The sequence below is a fragment of the Anopheles stephensi genome, chromosome 2, assembly GCF_013141755.1.
Source record: "Anopheles stephensi strain Indian chromosome 2, UCI_ANSTEP_V1.0, whole genome shotgun sequence".
Classification (NCBI taxonomy): Eukaryota; Metazoa; Arthropoda; class Insecta; order Diptera; family Culicidae; genus Anopheles; species Anopheles stephensi.
In genome coordinates this window covers 28,274,848-28,300,850 of record NC_050202.1, presented here as the reverse complement: position 1 = coordinate 28,300,850, position 26,003 = coordinate 28,274,848, and the positions used below count along the sequence as shown (strand labels likewise).

Genomic DNA, 26,003 nt, shown 5'->3' with positions numbered 1-26,003 from the left:
CTTCGGCCGGCGTCGGTAATGTTCGGCTCTCGCAGCGCCATCTGCATCTCAGCGTTCGTACTATTACCGGTCGTTTATTTCAACTTTGACAGCTGATCATCGGCATCATTTATTTGTGTTGCCAACTGAAGCTGTTTGCGCGCTGTTTGCATCGAATCGTATTTTTTCAGTGTTTTCCTTGATATTAACACCAGCATGGCACGTAAAGCGGAGGTGCAAATCGTGAACCCACCGAGCGATGTGATATCGACGGTAAAGTTCTCTCCCAAAACTAACCAATTCCTGCTCGTCTCGTCGTGGGACACCAGCGTCCGGCTGTACGATGTTGTCAACAATACGCTGCGGCACAAGTTTTTCCACTCCTCGCCGGTGCTGGACTGTGCTTTTTTGGTAAGTGCTTGCGCTTACGGTGACTTTTCACTCGTTGCAACCCCGTTTCTAATCCGATTACCGTTTAGGATTCGGTAAAAACCGTCAGCGGCGGGCTGGACAATACGGTGAAGCTGTACGATCTGAACACACACATCGAGCATAACCTGGGGACGCACGACGCAGCGGTGAAGTGTGTGGAGTACGCGTCGATGGTGAACGGCATCCTGACCGGAAGCTGGGACCGGACGGTGAAGCTGTGGGATGGTCGCGAAAAGGAGTGTGTGGGAACGTACGACCAGAGCGCCGGCAAGGTGTACTCGATGAGCTGCATCGAGGAGCGGCTCGTTGTGGCCACCTCCGACAGGAAGGTGTTGATCTGGGATCTGCGACACATGAGCAACTACGTCGAGCGGCGTGAATCGTCGCTCAAGTACCAAACCCGCACCGTGCGCTGCTTCCCGAACAAGGAAGGGTACGTGATGAGCTCTATCGAGGGCCGGGTCGCACTGGAGTACTTCAACCCGAGCCCGGAATGGCAGAAGAAAAAGTTCGCATTCAAGTGTCACCGGTCGAAGCAGAACGATATCGAGCATATCTATCCGGTGAACGCGATTAGCTTCCACAACGTGTACCACACCTTCGCCACGGGCGGTTCGGACGGGTTCGTAAACATCTGGGACGGGTTCAACAAGAAGCGGCTGTGCCAGTTCCACATGTACGACAGCTCAATCTCCAGCCTGTGCTTCAGCGACGATGGAAGTGCATTGGCGATCGCTTGCTCGTACATGGATGAGGCCGAAACCCCGCCGGAACCGTACCCCGAACCGACCCTGTACGTACGGTACGTGAGCGAGCAGGAGACACGACCAAAGTAGGGACGACGCGGACGACGCGGGTTTGGTTTTGCGCTGTAAATGTATTGCATGTATTAAATTAAGTTCAGTTAAGTAGATTTTATATCGATTTATGGTGCGCTTCAATGCCGCGTGGCCCAGGACCGAAGATAACGGAATGTTTTTACTTTACCGGAAAATACAAGAGCGTACCGCCGCTAAAGACACTTTAATTCAATCGAATCAGCTAATGGACCGGGTAGAGCGGAGAGAAAACCCAGGAAATGTAGGGCAGCGTACAGAACAGAACATACACAGCCCCATAAGGACCATATATCCGTCGGTATGGTCGCACTTCATACTGACAAATTTCGTTTGAAGTTCAATGAGCCGTATTGACGAACGTTTCTTCTACCCCGTTGGCGTCTGCGATGAACTGCTCCATTGAATTGGGGTTCTCCCAACCCGACAGCACATACATGCAGGGCTGCTGAAACCAATGCACTTTAATGAAATGGCATTCGGTTCGGAATTCAGTATGGTCCGGGCAAATTAGCTTGAAGCAGTGGTGGTTTCTCGCGGGACAGGCAGGCGGGCAAAACAGGGATGAAAAGAGGAGAGAGATTACACAACCATTTCTCCCCGTATGGCCGGAAACGGTGGCGATAGAACGAACCCGGTCCCGGAACTTTGCCCAGCGCAATTTACCAAATAGCATGCCCGGATTTAGATGAACCGCACTGCTGCGCACTGAAACGTCTTTTGTTTTCCGACCACTTGCCGCATACGTCCGCCACACTTTAAGCGATGCTCGTTGATAGCAGCAACCGAATGGTCCAACTCTTTTTCCCCCCCCTCAAATCTGAGGTCGAACCGTCGGTCGGCAAATCTTTCCTTGGCCGGGGCAGTGCCCGGCCAAACTTGCAGCACGTTTCTAGCTCGCGTGCAAAGTTTGCACATAAAATTGTGTCCGATAAACGGAAAGACAAGTGTAAGTCGTTTTCTGGCAATGGTCATGGTGGGCATTACTGCTGATTCGTCTTGGCTTCATCGAGGAGTAAGTTCCAGCTTCTAGGAGCTATTACGCTGCTCCCTGCTCGGGCGGGCAGAATGCGGGTTTTGTGTTCGAACTTCTTTTCTTACTTCATTCCCGGGGAAGAAAAGTGAAATGAACGTTGGCGTAGAGCGTACCACCACGTGGAAGGATGGCAGATTTGCCGCAGTCTGACAGCAACGCAAAACTTACGCTGGTACGATACCACCAATCATGCTGCCCATTTGCGACATGAAAGAACGCTCCCGAAACGTTATCTTAACACTGCGATGCAAAACTTTTTTTTTCCACACGATCGGGGATCCACGATACGATCCGAACGACGTTCAAGTTGATGACGCTTGCGGTAATGGGAACTGCCGTCCCGATAACTCCGATGAACAGATTTTGCTTTGATCGAGTGTAAATTGAATTTGTAACCTTCGGAAGCTTCACTAAACGGTGCTTGCAAGAAATAATACTCCCTAGCTCCCTAGTTCCTTAGTGATAGTGACGTTTTGGATTGGGGGAGGCAACGGCCATTCTAGATGATTCCGATTCCGATAGTGAAGATACAAGAAGCTTACAACTCTGAAGCAAAGTGTTTGCTAATTGAGGTCAAGGTCGGTTTTTCTTCTCCACAAAATAATCCATCTCCAAAGACTTAAAAATACATTCCCTGTTTTTCTTTCCATTTGAGGATTTCCTGCCGATGCATTGCACACCATAACGCTCAAATGGCATTTGATGAACTCAGCGCTTTCCAGTGCTCAGGAACAGGAACAAAAAGTATAGCTCTCATATTTTTGGCTAACTCGCCCACTGCCAGTTTCCCGGCCATATGTAATCCTTTGCTAGCGTGAGTCCGCTAGGAAAGTGGAAAGCTTCCTGAAAAGCAAGCACCCAAAGAAATCTAATGCCACGTCCCGGTAATGGAAATAAATGAAGCGATTTATACCATGCACTAGTCCGCTGCTCCGGTACTCGGGACCACGCGAGCTGAGCGTGTGCCCCACATTGTTGTATGAAGCTTTGCTCGCGGTTGATGTAGAAGTGGTGTAAAACTTTCTTTAGATCTCGCCGAAGGGATAGCGGGAAAGCCCATAGTCCGAAAATCGCACATCAAGGTTAATCACGTACTACAGCCGACAGCAGCAGCACTGCCGTTGAGGGGTGTCGTACTACGGCGTGTAGAGTACACTAGTCCAGAACCGTGCTAGTTGGATGAAAGATGAAAGTGAATGGCAAGGCAATATGTTCCACGTTTCGCTGGTGGCTCTTGGTACGCGGAAACAACAACAACGAGCACGGGAACCCGGGAAACGAAAACGGAACCGAGTTTATATTACGGTCACAAATTTGTCTATGTAGCTCTTCAAGGATCTCTCGACCGGCAGCACTGGAGACGGAAGCCGTGGAACGGTCTTGTGCGAAAATGTCATTACTTTTCTCGATTGCTACCAGGCAATCTTCGTTGATGACAATCGTTACTCGCTGGATGTTTATGAACGGTAGAGTTTTGGGCGGACCTAGTTCCCTAGTTCACTAGCGTCCGTAGAACATGGCGCAAAGCTTTGACCAGCGAACAGGCGAACCAAGTCCCATTTGCGGGTTAACAGCAGCAGCAGGATCGTAAATAGTACTTCATTACATCTTGCCTAGAAGTTTGCCGCCGTAAGAAGGCAGATCGTTGGTTTGCATGAGCATCTGCACTTATCTGGACGGCTCTACCTTTTCTAAAACTCTCGCCGTCCTTGCAGAAGGTTAGGTTTAGGGCGATAAGCTACCCATCATCAACACTGCTATCGGGGAAGAAATAAGAAAATTACATCATTTATGAATGATTCATTTAGTGGTCCGAAGACCCCCCTTGCCAGTGGAGCATCGCCATCCGCCAGAGTGGAGAAAGTTTGCGCTCGTGTCAACGACTGTCACGTTTTCTGCGTGAATCGATTCACGGTTTACGATACCGTTTCGCGTCATTCGTACCATGTTTCGTACCATCTGCTTCGGTGGGGATGTGGTTGTGTGAGCCCGCTGCTTTTTAATCTTCAACCATAGAACAGTTCCAGAATGAGGATGAGGAATGAAATTATTTCACCTTATCAACCAAAGGTGTTTTAAGGGTCTACTTTGAAGGCAACAACAAAAAAACACAAAGCAAGAAAATGTGTCGTCAGGACAGAAACTCTCCGCTTGCGGACTATTTGCTTTGATATTTTCGGATGACTTCTGTTAGGCATTTCGTGGGGACTTTGTTGCCCACTCAAGCTGCTGGTAAGGGCACCCTTATCAGCGCCCAGAATGTTAACGCGAGAAGGAAAGCAAACTGCTTGCTGGTTGGCAACCTGGGCTTTTTACATTCGGTACGTGGTAAAGGTACAGGTACGGAAGGACAGGTTTACGCCAACGTATTATTGCACCTGAACCGGTGTAACTGTCAGCTTCGTGCGTCTTACAATCTTTAGCAAAAATTTCTTTCCAACTTTCGCCCCATTTCTTTTGCACCGGGGGAGGGCACCATCCACGATATGAAAAGAATCTGGAAGAGTTTTTCCAGGCGTTTGTTTTTTCTTCTCACAGCGGCACGGTTGGGAAAATTTGGGTAAAAGCACGTTTTTATCTGTTATCGTGATTTGAATGTCCCGCTGACCTGGTCTCTAAATGTGTGGATGCGGAAGACGCGTTTTGCTGGTCTAGTTTTTTGTTTCCCACCCAACTTGTTCGGTTCTGTTCGATTTCAGTTGTTTGCATTGCTACGGTGGAAGCGAATTTCCCATTGCTATTGTTTGTCTGATAAGATAGCAAATGTTTGCACTATGATGAGGTAGTGTAAATTATTCTGCAAAGATTGTTCTACGAGATTCGGGTTTGCCGTGTTGAGCTTTTTTTTGGAGAATGGAAGCATGTGTTCGCTGGAAATGTTTCAACAGGAACACCCCTTTCTCGTTAAACAACATTTCCACCATTTTCTCGCTTTTGTTTTCCATTTTTTATTTAAGTGTTTATTAGTAACGTATTTTTCTCCAGTCGGAGCGAGCAAGGTATGACGAGCTAAAGATCGAATGGAGCAAAATTTTTATGTGCTTCTAGTTGTACTGGTGTAGCAGGTTTTATTGCGAAAAAAGCAATCCTTAGCAACCTTGGTTGCTCGAGCGGGTCGCTTTGCATCCCGGAAGAAGGTGGCCAAATTTAATATCCGGCCCAGGTCGGACGATTCCGGGAAGAGAACTCCCTTTTTTTTCGGAATAAAGCACTGGACACAGAGTTTAAAGGACTCGTCGGATAGCTCCTCTGCGAAGGTTGGATCCTCTCGAAAAGTAAATCCACCACACGCGGACCAGCTAAAAATGGGTAAACAGTGGTCCGTTACCGATGGCAACCAAGTCGTAAAAGGGAAAAAAAGAAAAAAAAGTACCAAACATCCTTCATAATCCTACTCAAAGTGAAATTTGGAAGGATGCTGGGAAACAATCCCGCTCGCAAGTGGATAGCGACGGAAGCAATAAAACCGGAACCGACCAGTACAACAAACCAGCAAAAAACCAGCGATCCTCCAATGCCAGATTCTGGAATTTTATGGAAAATGTGCGACGTGTTGGGTAGAGATCTTTTTTTGCTGTTGTTGAAATAATCATTGATAGGAAACGTAAAATTCGGGTATCCGTCCAACGTAAACGAAAGCCGATACGATACAGGCAAATACGGCAAATGCCCTCAATATGCAAAACAACCAAACCCTGCCCATCTTTAGGGACGGCTCGTAAAAAGCAGATAATGCAGTAATCTTGTTGTTTTTTTGCGGTGGTGCGATTTGCGTGATACTGTTTGTAATTAAATTTTGTACTTTGCACCGTACTTATCGGATTAGCTGATCCTAATTGATTGTTTGCCGTGCGTCTTAGAGCGATCAAGCTCGAACCTAATGTACCTGATGCGCCATGATGAGTTGGTTGTTGACGAGGCGACGGTGAGATACGTAAACAAACAATGCGCGTGATACTGATGACTGCTCCTTGCTTCCTGTCACGACTAACCTGCGCTAGCACTAGCTTCTTACAAATGGGCCGTTTACATCGGTGTGTTGAGGAGTTGTGTGGAGAAGAACTTTGAAAAGGAACCCATGCGCGAATGATACAGCAAACAAATGGGCTTAAGATTATCGCCATTTTTTTAATTCAAAGTGGCGGCGTTTTTGTTCAGCGAAAAGCGTACTTAAACCAACAATATTTGCCAAAATGCATTACAATAGCTCCGGACACAAAATACCAAACCACTTTTTGGCATAAAGAGCAGATTTTTTCTTCTTCTGCATCATAAAAGTGCTGTCTGTGCACGGTTCTTGGTGGAAATGCCTATAACTTTCTGGCGTCCCTGTTTTCCCCTAGAGAAACGGCTTAACGAGCAGACAGCGCTGCCTGGAAAAGTAAAGATTTCTACCGTGACTCGTTGCTCGTTGAGTGTTGCATCATGGAACGGGGAAATAAATTTTTCAGCTACCAGTCGCGTTTGTCTCGATGAGGTTTTATTGTGCCCCTTTTTCGTCCCACCCGGGTGTTGCAGCCGCATCGCATCGCAGATCCTGCAGCTTAGTTGATAATGATGGCTGAAGAAGGGGTTTCATTTTTGGCGTTTGTTTTTCTTTTCTCCGTGGATGCTCCGAAACGAGACCTAAGAGAGTCACAAATTTGCGCGCTTTCTGCTGAGCCGAAAACACCCTGTCAGCCGCTTCTTGTGGTCTGGTGGTGCTTTACAGCTAAAGACAGGCTGTTGCTTGATAGGGACGAATGTACGAAAAAGATGTGACACACGCAGATAAAATGCTGCCCAAAATAAAACGTAGACTCACCCGCTCAGCCGCTTGAAGATGGGAATTTATTTGCATTTATTTCGTGAGGAGCGCAACGAAGGACAAAGGAAAAGCGTCTCCTCCCGACAGGCGAGACGAGCATAAATCTTGATCAACGTGGAAAACCCAGAAAATCCTTTCCAAAACTCCAAACCCCCCCCCCCCCCCGCAAAGGACCAAGATAATGCCACGCAATCAGCGGTAGCGAAGTTCGACGATGGCGCTGCTGGGCCCACTCCTTCCCGTCAGGTGATTAATAATGCTGACGCTGCAATGGGATGACTGATTTCGACTGGTATCAATTCGTCGCTTCGGACTGTTTTCTTACACTCCAGTAAGCTCCATTCTGTCAGCAGCAGCTCTTTGCGCGGGCAAGTCTTTATTAATATTTCCCTGGCTTCTCATATGCTTCTCGGAAACGGGCGCACCATCATAAAGTCATCATGAGCGAAAATGTCATACCGTCAGCGGGCGGACGGAACGTAAATCTGTGATAATTTCGGTTTCGTGGAATTTTGGATTCCTCAAAAGTCATCAATGCTGCTGGTTGGTGGGTTCGGTTCGCGGAATGTGTTCACCGGCCAGGACAGGTGTCGTAAAAAAATAACCATTTTTATTGCGCGAAGCGTATCCTCGTTAAAAGTCAACATGAAATCCAAGAACGCTGGCGCTAGCAGCGAACACGCTTCGCTTATTTACACTTAAACCTCAACTATATACAAATACTGATACGGAAGTACTCTGGTAACGGGGATTGGATGTGGGGGGGGGGGGGGGGTCTAGGAGTGTGGAGGAGGGAGGTTGCTTTTCCATATCTGACTGTCTCAACTCGTCCCAGCGAACGATGATGTCAACGTGGATCGTGGAGCGTACGCGATATCGCATCAAACAACACTCCACCGGCCCATCATGCTAGTCACGACGCCGCCCAGGACAAGGGCGCCAATAAATCCGACGAAGGATGTCTTTACCGCGGCCCCACTGGCACCCAGTATGCCGGCGGCCGCCAACCGGCTCGAGGCCGGCGTAGTACCCTCGTACTGGTAAACCAGCCCATTGTCCGCGAACGGTTCGCCGGACGCACCCGAGTACAGGAACTTGCCGTCGCTGTTGAACAAGTTGTCCGGCGTGTAGACGTAGCTCAGTGCGCCCGTTTTCGCACGCAGTATGCGGAAGTTCACCTCGAGCGGGTTCAGCCGGCCGGCGACAAAGTTGTGCAGCCGGTTAACCACCACGTACAGGTAGCCTTCGTGGTCGATGCCCATGCTGTCCACCCACTGGATGTAGGTGGCGTCCTTCGCGATGATCTGCTGGTTCTTCGCCGTGAACGGTTTGTAGCTGTCCCACTTGGCGATGGCATGCTCGCCGAGCAGCCCGAAGTACAGCACACCCTGGTTGTCCATAAACATGCCGTCCGTTTGCGACTGCTTCTGGCCGTAGTCGACGACGGCTTCGAGTATGTCGCGAGGGGTCGCACGGGCGTTAAACTCCGGGTCACGCAGCAGGGATGCTGGGAGCGAGTACACGTGATAGCTGGACAGCGGGCTGTAGTACACGTTACGCTCGTAGTTCTGCGTGTTTACAAGCGCATCGGACACCGGTTGGTCCGGAGAAATGTTGGGGTTGTAGTACGGGCCCAGCGCGATACTGTCGATGTGGATCGAGAAGTTAAGCTCGGTGCCGTTGACGGCGAAGCGGACCGCATTGCGAGCGGCACGCATCGAGTTGTTCTCCCGCACCTTCCACGATTTGAGGAGTCGGCGCGAGAACACCACTATCCCTGGATCGGCACCACTGTTGTCGGTGATGTAGGCAAACCCTCCGAACGCGTCGTCTACCACGATCTTGTTGAGGTAGTTGTTACCGGCCGGCACTACCGACTCGGGGAACTGATAGCGCAGAACGATGCTGCCGTTGCGCTTGAGGTCCAGCAACAGGATCTTCGGTGGACAGACGACATGATCTTTACCTGTTTAGAAATTGGAAGGAAGTGGAGGAGTCACTTATTTGTAGCTTCCTTTTCCGGTCCCATTCCTACGCACTACTTACCACGCGTCAGGGTCTCGGTACGTCCCGAATCGACGACCCACATGATGCCATGCTTGTCCACCGCCACACCCTGCACGAACTGTAGCGCCGAACAGTTGCCCCGCTCGTTCATCTCCCACGACGGGAACGGCACAATCTCCGGATCGGTACGGCCATTGTTTTCCGGCCGCACCACGTACCCAAGCGTGGCCGGCACTCCTGGCAGCATGCGCGGAATCGTCAGATAGAGTCGGTTCGCAAACGGCTTACAGTCGGAGATGAGCACGTTCTTCGGGATGTAGTGTCCGCTGTACAGGGCCTGCGCTCGTTCATCCTCGTTCGTGAAGGCAAAATCGAGCACATTCCACTCGTACACCACCCGGAACTGCTTTTCGCCCGGCGCGATCGGTACCGAGGGTGTCGGCGGGCTCAGTGCGTCCAGCGGCTGCAGACCGTCGCCGTTCGCTTGCTGCCCCAGTGCACACCCAATCGCTAGCACCAGCGCGATCAACCTTCGTCCCAGTGCCATCGTTAGGGGTTACACCCGAAACGGTCACCCGTTTTTAATCAATTAATTTGACTCACTCACTGACGACGATCGTAACAGCTCCACACACTGGTCTCTCGAACGAGTTTACAGTTTTTGGACTCACAATTAAACCACCTTACTAAACGATGCTTATTGGTGACCCGGTTCTTCGTTCGGTGAGCACCGGTTGAACACTGTGTTTGGTTGGTTTATTCCAGACGGAGCCGGGCACTTGTGCTAGCCGCCCATAATAACCACACACACGCACGCGGTCGTCTAGCGCCAATTATCACTTCACTTTGGTCGTGCCTTTGCTCTGGAAAGAGGAAAAGACGCAATGAATTGGTGTTGTCGATAGCACGAGCATCACCCCCGGGACCACTGGGACGCGGTCGCGGTGGAACGAAGCGAAGGTGTTAATTTAATTTGCAATAATTACGCGATCGGTTCACGCGCAAACGATGATTCTGCTCGTGGTCCCGAGCCAGCGCTCGGTTTTGTACGGTTTGAGACATCTTTTTCAGCTCTCGAAATCGTGGCCACCGTTCGTCACAGTCAGCTGAGCGGAAGACTGAGCTGGCCCGACGGCAGTACGGTTGGAGGTCATCCGAATGTAAATTGCAAGCGACCCTGTCGGCCACCACCTTGTGTCCGGAAAGGCGGACACCGGTCCGTATAAAGAAGTGATAAAATTTTCCCCTGCACGTGAACGTCGACCGGGACAAAGGGGTTGGGTGGAAACTTTTCCCCCGGCCGTATAGGTAGAATCTTGAAAAATTAATTAATATGCTGCCAGTGTTGGGTTTGGGCAAGGATGAAGGATACTTTGTGTGCTCTCTCTGTGTGTGTGTAGCGGCTCTGCCCGTTGATGTGGATGGAGAGCTTTTCTTTTTTAAACAATTTCCTGCCCAAGGGAGCAGTCAGAGGGAGAGAGAGAGAGAGAGAGAGAGAGAGAGAGAGAGAGAGAGAGCGAGAGACGAGTCGCTTACTTCCGGCGGGTTTGTAATTCATTCTATTTTATTACTTCCGCAATGGGCGCAATGTGCCGGTAACGTGTAACAGGAACGATCGCTACGGTCCGCTTCCGGTCGCGTGTTCCCATCGGATCGGGAAAAGTTAAGTGCTCGCCCGGGGCACCCATCAACGCCGGTCAGCGTGTACCGCCGGCACGGATGGGAGCTGTCGGTTTTCGCTATTCGCGGTGCAAATAATTGCAATTTTTCATCGCAATTATGCTAATTTTAAATGGGAAAATGGGTGGTTTTCTCTTCGCTTTTTTTGCTGTTGCAACCGCGCAACCGAGACTAAACGGGACGGCAAATGGTGGGAGCTGGAACCTAAGAGTTGTTTTTGTTTTCTGTTTACAGTGGTCTCATTTTATTGTGATCTAACACGGATTGGACGCGGACTCCCTAGACGCGAGAGAGACATCCGTCATGATGCTCACTATCGCTGGGTCCTGCCACATGTCCAACAAAAACGAAGGGTGGACTAATATTCCCCAGCATGTGTCCTGGATGCATCTCCTCGCCGGAGAGTGGACAAGCTAGTCGAATAAATTTGAATAATTAAATTATGCCATTATTTGCATTCGGTGGTGCATCCCACCGTACCAGGCGGGTCGTTTATCGGCCCCGGTAAATCATTTAGTAATGGTTCACCACCCGACAATGGTGATGGTCACCATCGATGCTCTTAAAGTCGGGCGAGAGAGAGAGAATGGGTGTTCTCGAGTTAACAAAAAATAACGCGCGAGGGTTGATTTTATTATTTAACACAAATCTTTTCGATCGCTCGATGGGCGACTCGGTGTGTTGCTGGTTCCCATTTTCTACTATTTTTCGTACTTCTATTTTTGAACCATCCCTACCGGTCGATCCACACAAAAAAAAGCAAACAAAACGCTCTGTTATCAAACGTCCGAGCGGTGGTTTAATATGCCAAACACGAGCGTTGGCACCTCGACGAACGTCGGACGGCGGTCGTCAGTTGGTGCAAAAATATTTATCCAACGTTCGCGTTACGACAGGCGACACTCGATTAGCACATTGATTTGTAGCGGCAACAGCAGCAGCACCAGCTCAAACTGACGTCCAAATGGGCAAATAATTAATCAAACTATGGCCGGCGGGCCGTGTGGTGATATAGGTAAGTGCGCCCGATGGCTTTGCAAGCTGCAGATAAATTCTTCCCGCAGAAGCAGCATGGGGCGTGCTGCAGTTATGGAGAGTCAATCGGGGATTTAATTGTGCTATGATTGATTGTCCATTTGTTAATCCTTGCGAATGCAGCTGAATTTGACACGCTTCAAATCGAAGGCTGGAGACTCTCGTGCGGTCCCATCTTCACCCATCAAGCGCGCCGCCCAAGTTCAAGTGCAAGGGATTGGCTTTCGTAAGCCAATAACGCAAATACTCCCGGGGGCTATAATAGGCACATTATTAATATCGCTGCAACTTTCCACACACTTTGCAAACAATCCGAGAGCGAATCCACTATGTCATTAGGGGTAGGTTGGGAACACAATTATTTGCTTAAGCTCCATGTCAATCTTCACGGCAGAACCGACAACAGCCAACGCCAAACGCAATCACTAGCCGGCTCGTGTCGCACCGATGGTGATTTGTTTTGCCGTGATTGCGCTGATGTTTGCGATGGAGCGAACCCCCCCCGTTATGCCTCGTCCACCGAATTGGCCGTTTAACGAAGCAACAAACAATCATGATTGAAGACATCGTTGGCACTACATCCCCGACGACTCTCGCGAGAACTCCCCAAACGTGCTCCAATGAGCCTGATTGATTGATCTCATCTCGTAATCATTAGGCGGCTCCTCCAACTCCCTCGGTAAGTCACTGCGGGATGAGAATGGTGCGGGTAGGTTGCGTCGTGTGTATTGCGCACAATTAATTCACACGTCAATTGCAGGGTTTGATTTTCTCACCAGCACCGAGATCGAGATCGAGTTTGCCGGTGGACAATTAATTCCGTGATACTGTACCGCCCGAGAGCTAATCGTGGGAAACTCGTGCCAGAGCAACGATCATTGCCTTCCGAATGCAAATCTAATATTCTCCGCTCGGATGAGTCACGCGCGCGGATGTACTATTTGGTCCGCCAGAGGTGACACTGGATTTACTGAACATCTTATTAATATGTCTAGTGTAGGTATATTGAGGCATAGAAGACAGTGTCCGTTTGTTTGCGCTCAAGTTCCGTTCGCGCTGAGTGTGCTCAGCGTCATGCTATCGACAACGTGAAACTCGTCGGCTCAATGTCGCGTCTAACCGTGCCATCACACACCGAGGACGGGGCGTGTGCATCCCAACGCGAGTACAGGAAACGGACACACAAAAAGGCCGGCCCCGGGGCAGTTCACAATGCCATACAAATCGTTTGTCAAAAGGCCGTCGTTGTTTAGCGCGGTGAAGAGCACCCGCATACATCACACGCTTCATGACCCTTGCCGACACCGTCCAAAGTGTGCCCGAAAAGGGCCGAAGATGGGTCGACACACACGCGGCGCAGTTTTTTTCTTCTCTCGTCCGCCACGATTACACAAGTCTTCCAAGTGTATGCTCGGGCACGCACAGCCGGTCACATGGGTTTCAATTTCTTCGCCCGAACCATTTTCCACTTTGAACCACCGTCAAATTCGGCCTTAGGAGGATATATTGCACGACAACTACGAGACCGTCCGGAAGTTCCGCACCGATCGGAACCGATATGATCGACACTACCAGCACACACACTCACTTCACTTTGGCTCACTTCCGAATGGCCCGGTCGTCAAAACACTCTGATAGAAACCTTTAATTATCGGCCAAAAAGTATAGACACACGTCCGAATCGTAATTTGGCTCACTGCGTCGCTGGCGGTGGCTATCGGCGTCAGGCGTTTAACCTCGACAATGGTCAGAAGGTCTTGGGTAAGAAGCGGCCAGTGCGTGACACAACTTTTTAAATAACTCACTTCAACACACCCTCGAACAAGCGGTACGGTAGATGGGGACACGGTTTTTGTTAGCGTCGTGCGTGTTGCTGCAAGATCATCCGAACGTCAACTGAGCGCCATCGCCGGATATCGAGGTGTAGATATACACTTCTCGGTCTCTGCTAAGCCCACCGCCGCACATCACGCCGTGGATAACACTCTCACTTCTGCGTCGTCTGTGGAGGAACGCACGGATCGATCGGTGGTGATGATTAAAGAGGAAGAGTCGGTCCGTTTCGGCATGTATGGGCTGGTGGGGGGTCCGTCAAAGAAAGAAAAAAAAAAGAAGGTAAATTATAATGCCTGTTAATTGTAACGCTTTTGGGGAGTGAAGGAGGACCTGGGATTGAAGGTGCCAGTTATATTTACAATGCTGTGATACAAGCACCAGCAGATACAGATGAGATCCCAACAGATCACAATTTTGAAGGAAATCAAGTGATCATGATCAAGAGAATAGCTGAAGTGTCTTATAGTGCGTTTAATATATTCTTCATGCTTCATCACGTCAGGTGGCATCTTTCGCGCGACAAACTTGACCCACGTGCGTTGTTTGTGTTTGTACCACTAGAAAATGCTCATTCGCCTGCGTTTAGCTATTTGTGGTTGCTGCTTTGAAGTTTGGTGCCTGCATGTGGGATCTGTCGATCGGTGCGTAAATTGTCCATCGTCAGCTAAACCGCAGCGAGGGCTGGAATTCGGTGGAGGGAGTTGCACACGTACTTCTTGACCATCTTCAAACGATTCGAGAGCTTCTTGAGGTAATTGATGCATGGATGGAATGCTTGGAACAGTTGATACTGCTGAACGATATATGCTTGCTTAGAGTCTACACGACTTTGGTACAATTCTAGCTCAGATCGTTTGCGTGTAATACAATATCTACCATTTATTCTTCCCGCTGGTAGATTGCAGGGCGGAAATGGAAATTACTTTGTTGTAAATAGGTGCGATTTTATGGAGTTCTTTTTACGGTTTTATGATGGCATAACTTCATCAAAGTATTGTACCGATCCTCACCGGGTAGCTATGGTGGACTACTGCAAGCACCTTGCCTCATTAGCTGCCCGTACGTGAGAGTGACGTTTATTGGAGATTGAAATATTGTCTCATGCAAAGCAACTCCCGGGCACCTGATGCACCTGATCGTACCGTCGGTAGAACTTTTTTCTAAAACGTGCCCATGCTGTCTTCCTGTCACTTTGATATGATTCACTCAGAAGCTTGGCTCGGTCGTTATATAATGCCTGTATACATTCCCACGCTCAATATCCCGGAACACCGCGTTTCGAGCGAATGCCTTGGATCGATTCGAATTATTACTCGCACTGAGCCCGCACGCCGTTGGGTGGATTGTGCCACAGAAATAGTTTTTCATGACATGAATACTAAATCAGTGTAGCTACTAATTGCCATCTCACACATCGGGCGTACAGCGTCACACCGAATCGACATCGGCGTTGCTATTGTAATTATAAACTGCATTAGCTTCCAGCCGTGACGGGGCGGGCTAGAACGCGTGGTGTCGAGGGGCACGATGAGCACGGGACACGATTTGTTTACTATCGTTTTATATTGCAGGCTACGTTACGATGACTCGCTCCATCCATCCACGGAAGCTGGCTGGAATGGAAGCATTCGCCATTCGGTTGCCGATAGGAGCGGCGAGTCCACCAGATATGGACTTCCAGCCGATGGTTGATATAGTATGAAGGTGGACCATACCTGCCACCATATCACACACACACACACACACTGGTAACGTTTATCGTTTTGGCGCTGACAGGATACATAGTTTCCGCGAGTAAGCTTCAGTAATTATAGCCCCGGGAGTATGGCGAACCATCGCAACGCTTGAGAGGGTCCTCCTTGACTCTTCCGGTAGCTTTGGATGCTTTTAATCGCAATCTCGGAAGCTACTGAGCAACCCAATGGGCAACGCTTGATGGAATGAGCTAGTGACAAACACGAGAGCACCCATAAACATGTTCATGGTAAACTGATTTGAATTTATTCTCGGTTCGGTTCTATCGGCCGCCCCTTAGTTGATGATGAGCGGCCGTCGCGACCATGACTCGGCTAGCTGACCGCACCGCTCCGTCCTCGGCGGGTGGGTCATTTGAGCCGTTTTAATAGACAACCCTTTTTCCCTCGCTTTCAATACCGGCCAAACCGTCAAAACCGGGGTGATGTTCATCATCCATTGAGCAAGGTTGTTGTTGTTTAAATATTATAGAGATTTTGGACCACTTGGGTCTCTTTCGTCTCTTTTACTGGGATTGTGGATGTTGAAGGAATTGGAATGTTGGATAAATTGTGTGAGAGGGTTACTGAGACGTTAAGGTGTCCCATTCCTTTCGACTTTAGAAGTATCAGACTATTTTCAATAGTTGAATCTTTTTCTAAGTTTGTACTTGAGTTGTTGAGGTAACTCAGTCCTTTTTTGTGTTGTGGACGACAGACTACTGCAGTAGTCGAATTCACCACATTGTTTAGTTTTCCTCTCTAATGTTGAGTGTGTTTCTTTATTATTGTTATTATATTTTTTTCCCCCTTTTTTTACCGGCTTAATTATATTTGGTTGTATAAGTTTGTTTTTCTTAAAAATTTCAATACTTTTTTCTCTTCTTTAGAATCTGGTCCTAAAATGCAGTCAATATTGGAATTTAACTTAAGGTGGTGTCGCTCCCTTTCATATCCTCGGCATTCCGTTAGGATATGATGTATAGTGACTTGGGTTCCACAATACTGGCAAAGTGGCGCTGTTGCTTTAGCTAATAGGTGGCTATGGGTTAGATTTGTGTGTCCAATCCGTAATCTGGATAATATCTTTTGATCTTTGTTGTTATCTGGGTCTTTCCAAGGTTGGATTGTTACTTTTACTGATCTCAACAGGTTGTCTATTTCCTTATTCCAAGCTCTCTGCCATGATTTTTCTATTAAATATTTGCATTGTTTTAGTGCATCCCTCTTAGAGATAGGAGGGGAGTTGTCAGTTGGTAATTGTCGACCTTCATTTGCCAGTCTATCTGCTTTTTCATTGCCTATTATACCAGTATGGCTTGGGATCCAACAGAAGGAAATGTTTTTAGCATGGTCTATTGCATCTATTGCCTGAATATGGGGATCTTTTGAACGACCATGTTCTACTGCAGCTAATACACTTGCACTGTCGGAGAAAATTACGGTAGGTCTGTCTGGATCAATGTTTTCATCTGCTGCTATATAAATAGCAGTGGCCTCAGCTGAAAAAATTGATGAGTAGTCAGGAAGTTTTATCGCGCAACTAGAATTATCAGAGTAAATGCCACACCCTGCGGAGTTCATATAGATTGACCCGTCGGTGTAAATTTTGTGATGGTTGAAATATTTACTGTTGATATGCTCTATTGAAATTTGGTATGCTTGTTTATTGTTTTGTCTAAGTTGATCGTAAATAGTCCAGTCTATTTTATGTGAGTTCTGGAACCATGGGCGTTCCGAATTTCTAGTTATTTTTAGAATATCTGGTAGGAGATGATTAGTGGTCCTTTTAAACATGTCTTTTGCTCTCTGAATTAAATTCGGGCATTCTACTCTTTTCTCTAAATTGCGTAAAGCCGTGCCTATCAAACGGAGTGTTATTATCTGTGGAAAAGGAAGAAGACCACTTTCACATATAAGTGATTTTATAGGGCTAGTAATGAATGCACCGGTGGCGCATCTTATAGCTGAATGGTAGATAGGAGCTAAAATATTATTAATACCGTCAAACTCTAAACTAATAAGTTCTATTCCGAACAAAATTTTTGGGAGAAGCCATCCATTAATCAATCGAATCATTATGAGACGAGATGCCCTGATTTTTCCATATCCTATCATTTTGAAGACATTTATGTACGATGTAGAGGATGTTTTGATATTTTTCAGATGTGGTTTGAATGATAGTTTTGAGTCGAGAGTAATTCCTAAGATTTTAGCTTGATTAACGTTCGGAATAATGCTGTTTTCTATTGAAATCTTCTTAAGATTTTTTGTCTTCTGGGTTTTACAAATTCGTAAGATTTTGCATTTTTCTGGTGCTATTTGGAAACCTGTTGAATCACACCATTTTTTTAGATTATTTATGCCAGTTTGGAGAGCCTTTCTCGATTTACTGGAAGAGACATCCGAGGAAATTAATAGAATGTCGTCTGCATATATGAGGGGGGTGATATTATTAGGGACATGTGTGAAAAGGGACTCGATACTAATAAGGAAAAGGGTGGGAGAAAGGATAGCACCTTGCGGAACTCCATTTTCTAAGTGTTTGATTTGCGAAAATGTATTGCCAATACTAATCCTAAAGGTACGGTTTTCTAAAAAGTTTTGTATAAAGATAGGTAAATTTCCTTGGAAGCCCCATCTTTCCAATTGATGTAAAATGCCATGTCGCCAAGTCAAGTCATAAGCCTTGGCAAGGTCAACAATGGCTAGGTCTATGTGTTTATTATTGTTCTTTGCGGTTGTCAATATGTTTTCTAGTGTGGCGAAATATGTTTCCGTACCGTGACCGCTGCGGAAAGCGTGTTGGTTTTTATGGAGTAAGTTTTTAGATTCTAGTTCATGACAGAGTCTTCTGTTAACTATACGTTCGAGAATTTTAGAAATACAGTTTAATAAAGAGATTGGCCGGTAGCTGTCAACGTTAAAAGGTGATTTAAGTGGTTTGGGAATAGGAATTATATAACTGTTTTTCCAGTGCAGCGGGATTTTACCTGTGCACCATATGTTGTTATAAATTTGGAGGAGATATTCTAAAGCACCACTGGGTAGATGTTGAAGTAATGGGTATCCCACTCCATCTGGTCCGGCAGACTTTCCATTACATTTGCTAAGTGCATGAGAAAGTTCTTTTATTGAAAATAGTTTGTTGTATTGTAAATCTTGGGATGTTTGAAAGGATGTTTTTTTCCGTTCCATAGCTCTTTTGTGCTTTAAAAACTTGTCGGAATAACTATGACTCGAAGATATGGATTGAAAATGTTTTGAGAATTCTTCCGCTATGGCAACTGAGTCATTAATAGGATTTTCAGGGTTGAGTAGGGAAGGGAAATTTGTGTTGGATTTCTTGCCGTTCAAAATGTTTATTCGCCGCCACATTTCCTTTGAGGATATGGACGGATCGATTTCTTGTATGAATTTTTCCCAGCTATTTTGTTTTGATTTAGCTATTAATAACTTGGCTTGTTTATTTGCTTCTTTGTATTTTTGTAATATTGCTGGTTGGATATGGTCGTTAGTGATCGAGGTTGACAATTTCCTGAGCTTTCTTAGGTACTTCCTACGAGTTTTTATTGCTTCAGCAACTTCCTCATTCCACCAGGGAACGTATTTTTTGGGAATTTTCCCACTGCTTTTAGGAATGCTTTGGGAAGCAGCCTCTAGGATTATATCAATGAATCTATGTTCATTTACCTTCATCCTGCTCCACGGAATATTGTTCAATATTTGTTTATATTTTGACCAATCCGCCATGTCGTACTTCCAACGAGGACGGAAGGAAGGAAAATTGTTGTATAGATTAGTAGGATTAAGTTTAACTGTAAGTGGGAAGTGGTCACTGCCATAGAGGTCATTTTCAACAGTGAGAACAAACCTCGATGCTATGTTATCCGATGTAGCACAATGATCTATAGAGCTCATTTGACCGGTCGAAGGATCGATACGGGTAGGTAGGTTATTATGGAGAGGAAATATTTGATTTTGTTGTAAAATGTTATGGATGTCTGTGCCTCGTTTGTTGGTTTGGGAACAACCCCACTGTGTGTTTTGTGCGTTTAAATCTCCAATAATGAGGATAGGATTTGGAATTTTTGCAAGGAGGTTGTTCAGCTCTGTTACAATGTTATTATTATAATTTGGCGATAAGTAAACACTTAGGATATTTAACTCTATTGGGCTTCTAATGTGAATGCATACTGAAGGTATGGAAGTTTTAATGCGAATTCTTGTGTAAGGTATGCTTTTGTGGATTCCCATGCAGGTGCTGTGGGATGTGATAGGGGAATTGTTAGTTATCCAATGATAACTGCTTAGTGGTGTTCTATTGAGCAGAATAGGGTTTGTGTAGGCTTCTTGTAATGTTATTATTTTCGGCTCATGTTTGTTTATTAATATTTTTAATTCATCTAAATTTTTTGAGAAGCTACGTATATTCCAATTCAAAACAAGTTTAGTTTCACCTGGAAAAATTGTCCTGATAGAATTATTTGTAGATTGTGCTGTCATGATTAAAATTTTAGGCTAAAAAAGATTTGCTGATGCGATGATTAGGTTAATGAATTGTTTTTTTTTTTTTTTTTTCTATTTACGATGTCCTTTCCTTGTCTTTTTGGCCGAGAGTTCTTCGCTAGAGGATGTCAATGGATGCTTGAAGGTGGATGGTTTGTTATTTTTATTTGTGATAATTGTGTTACCTGCGGTGTCTTCTGTATCTGAGTCCGAGATGAGGTTTTGGCATTCAGTTTTGTTCTGTTTTGTTTGAGTGAATTTTTCAATGGTTTTTGTGAGAACAGCAATCTGGTCTTTCAGTAGGTTAACAGTTTGAGTGAGATTTTCTATAATTTTATCTTTCGGGTCTATTGCTTGGGCTGCAGCGATTCTTTGTTGAGCAAAACTGTTTGACATTTGCTTATGCGTGTTTTGTTCGTATGCTAATCTAGCCTCGCGGAAGGAGCAGTTGTTGTCGGTTTTAATTTTTATAATCTCCGCTTCTTTGGTGTAGTGTGGACATTTTTTGTCAAAAGTGTTGTGATGTTCGTTACAATTAACGCACGTTGGTGACACTGTGCAGTGACCGTGGGCATCTTGTCCGCAATTTGCACAGATTTCTTTGTTTGCGCAGTTTTTCGTAGTATGGCCAAATCGGAGGCATCTGTTGCAGCGCATAGGTCGGGGATAATAAACCCTTGTTTTTATCTTCTCTAGCCCGATGTACACATATTCCGGAATTGCCACTGCTTGCATAGTCACCACATATGCATTTGTTTGCACAATTTGGCCATTCACTCTTTTTGTGAATCTGTATACGTCGGTGATACCTTCTGCTCCCATATGTTCTATTATCTCTTCTGATTTTAAGGCGCCAATCGAGCTGCACGTAAACACAAACTTTACGGCGTTCAGTGTAGGATGTGGTGTAATTGAGATCTTGTCGCCGTTCATCAAGGAATTGATCTTCTGCAGTTCGGTAAACACTTTTTCTGATCGTGTTTCCAGCAGGAATGTTTTGGAATCCAACGGTCGGCCAGTAACAATTTTACCAATTGCACGTTTAATCGTGTCGCTCAGTATCCATGGATTCGCGGGAAGGGTTTTTTCCCCCACTGTACGTAACAGCAAAAACCGTTTTTCTCCGTACTCGCCGTTTCTATCCATATACAATGGCAACGTTCTCCCCCTCTGCTCTATAGTAGAGAGTGGGGGGAACATAGCTGCGGCCGCCGACGGGCCCGTCATTGGGATTGTTTGACTTTCTCAGAATCTGTCGTTTTGCGTGCACTGTGACGTTAAAAAAAAAAAAAAAAAAGGGGATTTCGCTAGGAATAGAGGAGTAGCAATATCGCTAACTAACACACACAAACACACACAATATCACTCGTGAGTCGCGCGCGCAAGAGAAAACACGTCCGATCACATCAACGTTTCGACAGCAACTGATTGAGCAAGGTGTTACAGCGCTGGATGGAGAAAAAAAAACGAGACACATAAATGATAGCGTTTATTTTGATTGAAGAATAATTCATCAACAACAACAAAAAATGGTGATCCGTAGGTGTGGTACATGCTCTCACGTTCATATCACGTTACCAAAATGAGATTAAAGTTAATTGGAATCGTTGCGTGCGTTGGTGCGCTGGGTTTTTTTTTTTTTTGCTACAGCTGGCCACTGTGCTGCTGCAGTTGTGATTCATTATCGGTGGGATAGCATCAAACGTAGAGGGCATTTTTAGTGGGCAATAAGGGTAATAAAAATGAACTCATTTTTCACTTCATCCATGAGCTCACTGCTACAATTTTGACAAGCTGTTTGCTGAACTGTCAGCTCGTTATCGCCGGCGAAGCGTGAATATTGGAGGATTCAAACAAATGTAGCGTGTTGGGGGGAATCGCAGATTGTGTTTAACCTTTACTGTATTCGTATAAAGTACTGGATATCTCGACAAGTTATTATTTTTCCAGTTTCTTTCGAGTTTTTTCTTTCATTGTGATGTGTTAAATTATTTTTAACTATTATGGTAGATTTTTATAGAGTTGAGACAGATTTTTAATTCATCCGTTATCCTTTCCGTTCCGATGGCCTTAACCAGACCCAGCTCGTTAGTGCTTTGGACTGGCAAATATTTCTACTCCGTTAGGTTCGCTCGTAGTGTCCTCATCAAAGCCATATTTATCAAAGCCCGCTGGAAGCTGATCGCACCTCGTAGGCTATCGCCTTGTTCGCATCCGGACATCGTACCGTATCGCTTCTCCAATGGCATTTGACCAGTGTCAAGTTCAGATACATGAGCACCGTACCGCATAAAGCTACGGCCCCAGCAATAGGCTCCTCCAATACGCATGCCGATAAAGAACCAGCAACAACAAGCCACGGTTCCCATACGGTCAGCCGAGCCGGGCCAAAGCGGGTGGATGCTTCGACTCGATCTCAACAGTCGGATTTGGCCACTCACGCTCAAACTGGTTTTTAGCGAACGCCTCCGTTCTACCCTCAACCCCGTGTGACGTCGAACGGAAGCGGCGCGTTCAGTGTGGAAGGCATCAAAAGGCGCTCAGCCGGGCGATTAAGCGATCACGATCACGGTGACGATCGACCGAATGACCGACCTACCGCTGGGACGGTTTGTGCCTCACTCCCGTGCCAGGCTCCGTTCCGCATCGATTCGGTGGTTAAGAGCGCGCGCCGTGTGACTCGTTCGAGTGGCTGCTTAATCCATCTTCACCCGGGCACCTTCGACGGTGATTTGCTCGAGTGCTTTGCTCAGTTGTTCACTTTATTTGTACTTCCTCCGACTTGCGTTGTTGTTGTTGATGTCGGACAAAACCGCACAATGTTCTCGATGGTCTCGACGGCGGGAACGGTTACGGGTTCACCTTGCGCAATTCTCGGGTGCGTCGCATTTATCGGTCATTGGTTGTGGTTTGGCAAATGGAATGTTGGTTAGGTGCATGCGGTATTTTACTTTGAATATTAATTGACTATTTCGGTTTGGGGTGGGAGATTATTTATTGCCATTGAACATTAATTCGTGCCCTGTTGAAAACTAATTCAAACACGAAACATAAACACTGATGTGACAATTATCACTTACGCGAAGCAATGCCCGATTTTCACCGTTTGACGAACATTAGCGTGTTTCTAAAAATAATGTTCTTGCTAACCGTGCTCCACTATTGGCGTTTGCTGAGCCCCGTCTGGAACGCATGCGAGTTGATTAGTTCCGTGAAAACGTACAATACCTGCCGATCGGTTTTCTTGCTTTATAGCAACACCTGATGGATTATTTCGAAAGTGTTGTATCCATGGCGTAACCTGATATTCTTGGCAATCCTTGCAAATGGTGTGTTGTCATGAGAACTGATGGTTTGCATTCATCCTAGGGGTGACGCCATTTTATTTGGAAGTTGAATGAAGTACGCTACCAGGTATGCTGAACTTGATCAGATATATAGATATTCTAAATTAGATATTCCACTGAGGTTTGAATAAAATTGTCCATCATATTATTACTGAACTTGGCATATACAATTATGCAGTATGTCCAACTTTGGGAGCTTGTTATCATATCTATAGAATGATGATTTATGAAATAATTTCTTAGATTCAACTAAACAACTTCTTCAATATTAGCTTAGTTTATGATAGTTCAACCACCTAGCTCACAATGTCTTTTACGATCAACATCTACAGAGATTGTCCCTGTGGAATAGTTGGTAGCGACGCCGGTTTTCACACAATAAGAAAGGACATTAAATGCTATTCGAGGTAGTCAAACCTGTCTCTTACATTATTGAGAGCTCAAAGATGTTTCACTCGAGTCGCCTGGAAACGCATATTTGGCTCTACACCTTCACTGTCGTATGAATCAAGTCGATTATTGTTTTTCCTTTAGATTCCTTAATCCGCAGGCGACATGTGACACAGAACCGCTATATAGGAGGCATGCTAATTGGGTTTAAAGATGCTAAAGATTTACTTTGCTAGGCCAAGAGCTCCCCTGGCTTTGGATGCGTAATATACTGTATATTGTAACAAAATTTCTCTATTCTTTTGAATAAGAAGGTTTTTCTCTATCTTTCTATCGTTTCCGCATTTGCTATTCTCTGAATGATACCTGAATGATACGGGGCGGTCCGGTGGCCGAGGCAATAACAGCGTCGGTCTTACACGGCAGGACCGGAGTTCAATTACCATCCAGACCGCCTTCTTCCCGTACGCAAGGTTGCCTACTTTGCTACGGGTAACATTAAGTCACAAAAAGCCAGAAATGGCAAGCCGAGACCTCTCGAGGTTGTAGTGCAAAGAAAGAAGGAGAAGAATGATACACATCTTTTTCTTTATGATGATTAACACATTTGGTTTTCGTAATTTTTTTTTTTGTAAATTGAACATGAATATTACCGTAGTTTTAAGCCTTAATGGCAGAAATTATAATTTGAGTAGCTTAATAAACAATGTTTGGACATATCGACATAAAAAGCATACTAAGTTAGTTAATTACGTATTAAAACGAAGAATATAACAAAAATACGATAAATAAATAAATAAATAAATAAATAAATAAATACGGGATTTTACACTTAATAATCAAAAGCATCCATTTTTATGGCAGGCTTCTTAGATGAAATGGCAAACAAAGCTAGTTGATAAGGAAACGGCTTCATATGACACAGAAATTAAATACCTTTTATTGTGATGTCCTCAGATGACATTGTCATAGTAACCGTTGGTAAGTGCGCTCGGGTAAGTGCGCGCAATATCAACGGCTACTTTGGCCATACTAACTAGCTTTGTTTTCCATTCCATCTAAGAAGGCTGCCCTAAAAATGGATGTTATTGCCTTATCCACTGAAAAAGCATGTAAAAGGTATTTGATTTACCTGTCATCTAAAGCCGTTTCCATATCAACTAGCTTTGTTTGACATTTCATCTAAGGAGCGTACAATAAAAATGGATGCTTTTGCTTTATCAACTGATAAACCCTGTTTATAAATAAAGAAAGAAGTAAAGAAATAAACAAGTGCATAAATAAATAAATAAATAATTTAAAAAATTAAACAAAGAAATAGAAAACTTATCAAGATTGGTCAAGAGGTGAAGAATCACACAGTCTCAGTTCGTTATTTTCTATTAAAACAGTTTTTTTTGATAAAAAGAGAAAAAGATAATTTTAGATTTTAGAATATAATTTATTTATTCTTCTTGGGTAGCCGAAAATAACCGTAAAATGTGTTGTTCATTAACGATTCTTTTTACAAACAATTTTATCCAAATGTTTCCATTTTTTGTTCAACACACAAAGAACCCTCAGCTAACAAAATGCCACTCAGGATTATTTTTTTTTACTTTATTACGTTCGCTCTTATTTTCTGAAATGTTTACATGATGTAGCAATCGCAAGACATAACTGCATTGTCAGACCCTCCGAACCTGACCAGAACGATGACGGTACTTTATACAGTCTGTTACAAAAAAAAACACACACACACACAAAATCATCCACCAACAATCTACCAACAAGTTGCACTTTGTCAAATCACGGTCGAAGAACAATCGGACAAACGTAACGTGCACTTTGCCTCCGTGGAAGGTGTCAAAAGAACAAACCGAACCCCGTTCGTCAGTGTGGATCCCGTGCCGGACACCGACCTGAAGACCGAGCGAGCGACAGTGCTTCTGCTCCCAGAAAATGTTCTTCATTATGCTGCTGGCAATCTTTTCTTCAGTTTAATCTTCCGCCGAGGAATTATTACAAAACCCTTTTTCTATCCATCGAGATAGAGAGGGCGAGCGAGCAACAAAATAGGGGCAAAAAGAAGGACGGCTGTGTGATGTTCGTTTGGATGTTCATCGTTCTAGCGCTTGTTTTTCTTGTTTCATCATCAGCACAATTCTATTCGCTAAGCTTTCAGCAGCATTTTTCACCACCGTATTTAAGCCTTTTTTTGTTTCATTTTGTACTTTGTCCATGTCACACCCGATGTCAAAAGGCACCGCGCTCGGTTTGCTACCCTCCCCCCAACCCCCCCCCCCTTGCTAACAGGACCGGCAGCGCAGAAAAAGCAGAGCTACGAAACAAGCATCAATTGTATCGTAATTAATTATGCTTGAGCTATGTTGACGC

The 26,003-nt window shown here is 45.5% G+C and overlaps 3 protein-coding genes across 15 annotated transcripts in view; 2 read left to right on the top strand and 1 right to left on the bottom strand.

Annotated features, from left to right (window-relative positions):
• Positions 1-26,003, top strand: part of LOC118506050 (hemicentin-2-like) — a 283,028-nt gene that overhangs the window by 155,022 nt on the left and 102,003 nt on the right. The window lies entirely within an intron of this gene.
• On the top strand, positions 75-1,438 carry LOC118506053 (mitotic checkpoint protein BUB3-like). Its single transcript, XM_036042695.1, has 2 exons — positions 75-390; positions 459-1,438. Exons 1-2 carry the CDS (start codon positions 196-198, stop codon positions 1,245-1,247), a joined length of 984 nt encoding a protein of 327 aa, XP_035898588.1. The 5' UTR covers positions 75-195; the 3' UTR covers positions 1,248-1,438.
• LOC118506048 (protein yellow-like) lies at positions 7,673-13,773 on the bottom strand. 4 transcript variants are annotated; one of them, XM_036042679.1, is made up of 3 exons: positions 13,628-13,773; positions 9,137-9,960; positions 7,673-9,056 (listed from the first exon to the last, which is right to left on the bottom strand). In XM_036042679.1, the coding sequence occupies exons 2-3, from the start codon at positions 9,642-9,644 to the stop codon at positions 7,972-7,974; spliced, it is 1,593 nt and encodes a 530-aa protein (XP_035898572.1). In that variant the 5' UTR covers positions 9,645-9,960; positions 13,628-13,773; the 3' UTR covers positions 7,673-7,971. The 4 variants fall into 4 exon arrangements, with proteins under 4 accessions (XP_035898572.1, XP_035898571.1, XP_035898574.1 ...); XM_036042678.1 differs by having other exon boundaries at positions 13,618-13,772; XM_036042681.1 differs by lacking the exon at positions 13,628-13,773 and adding an exon at positions 13,455-13,605.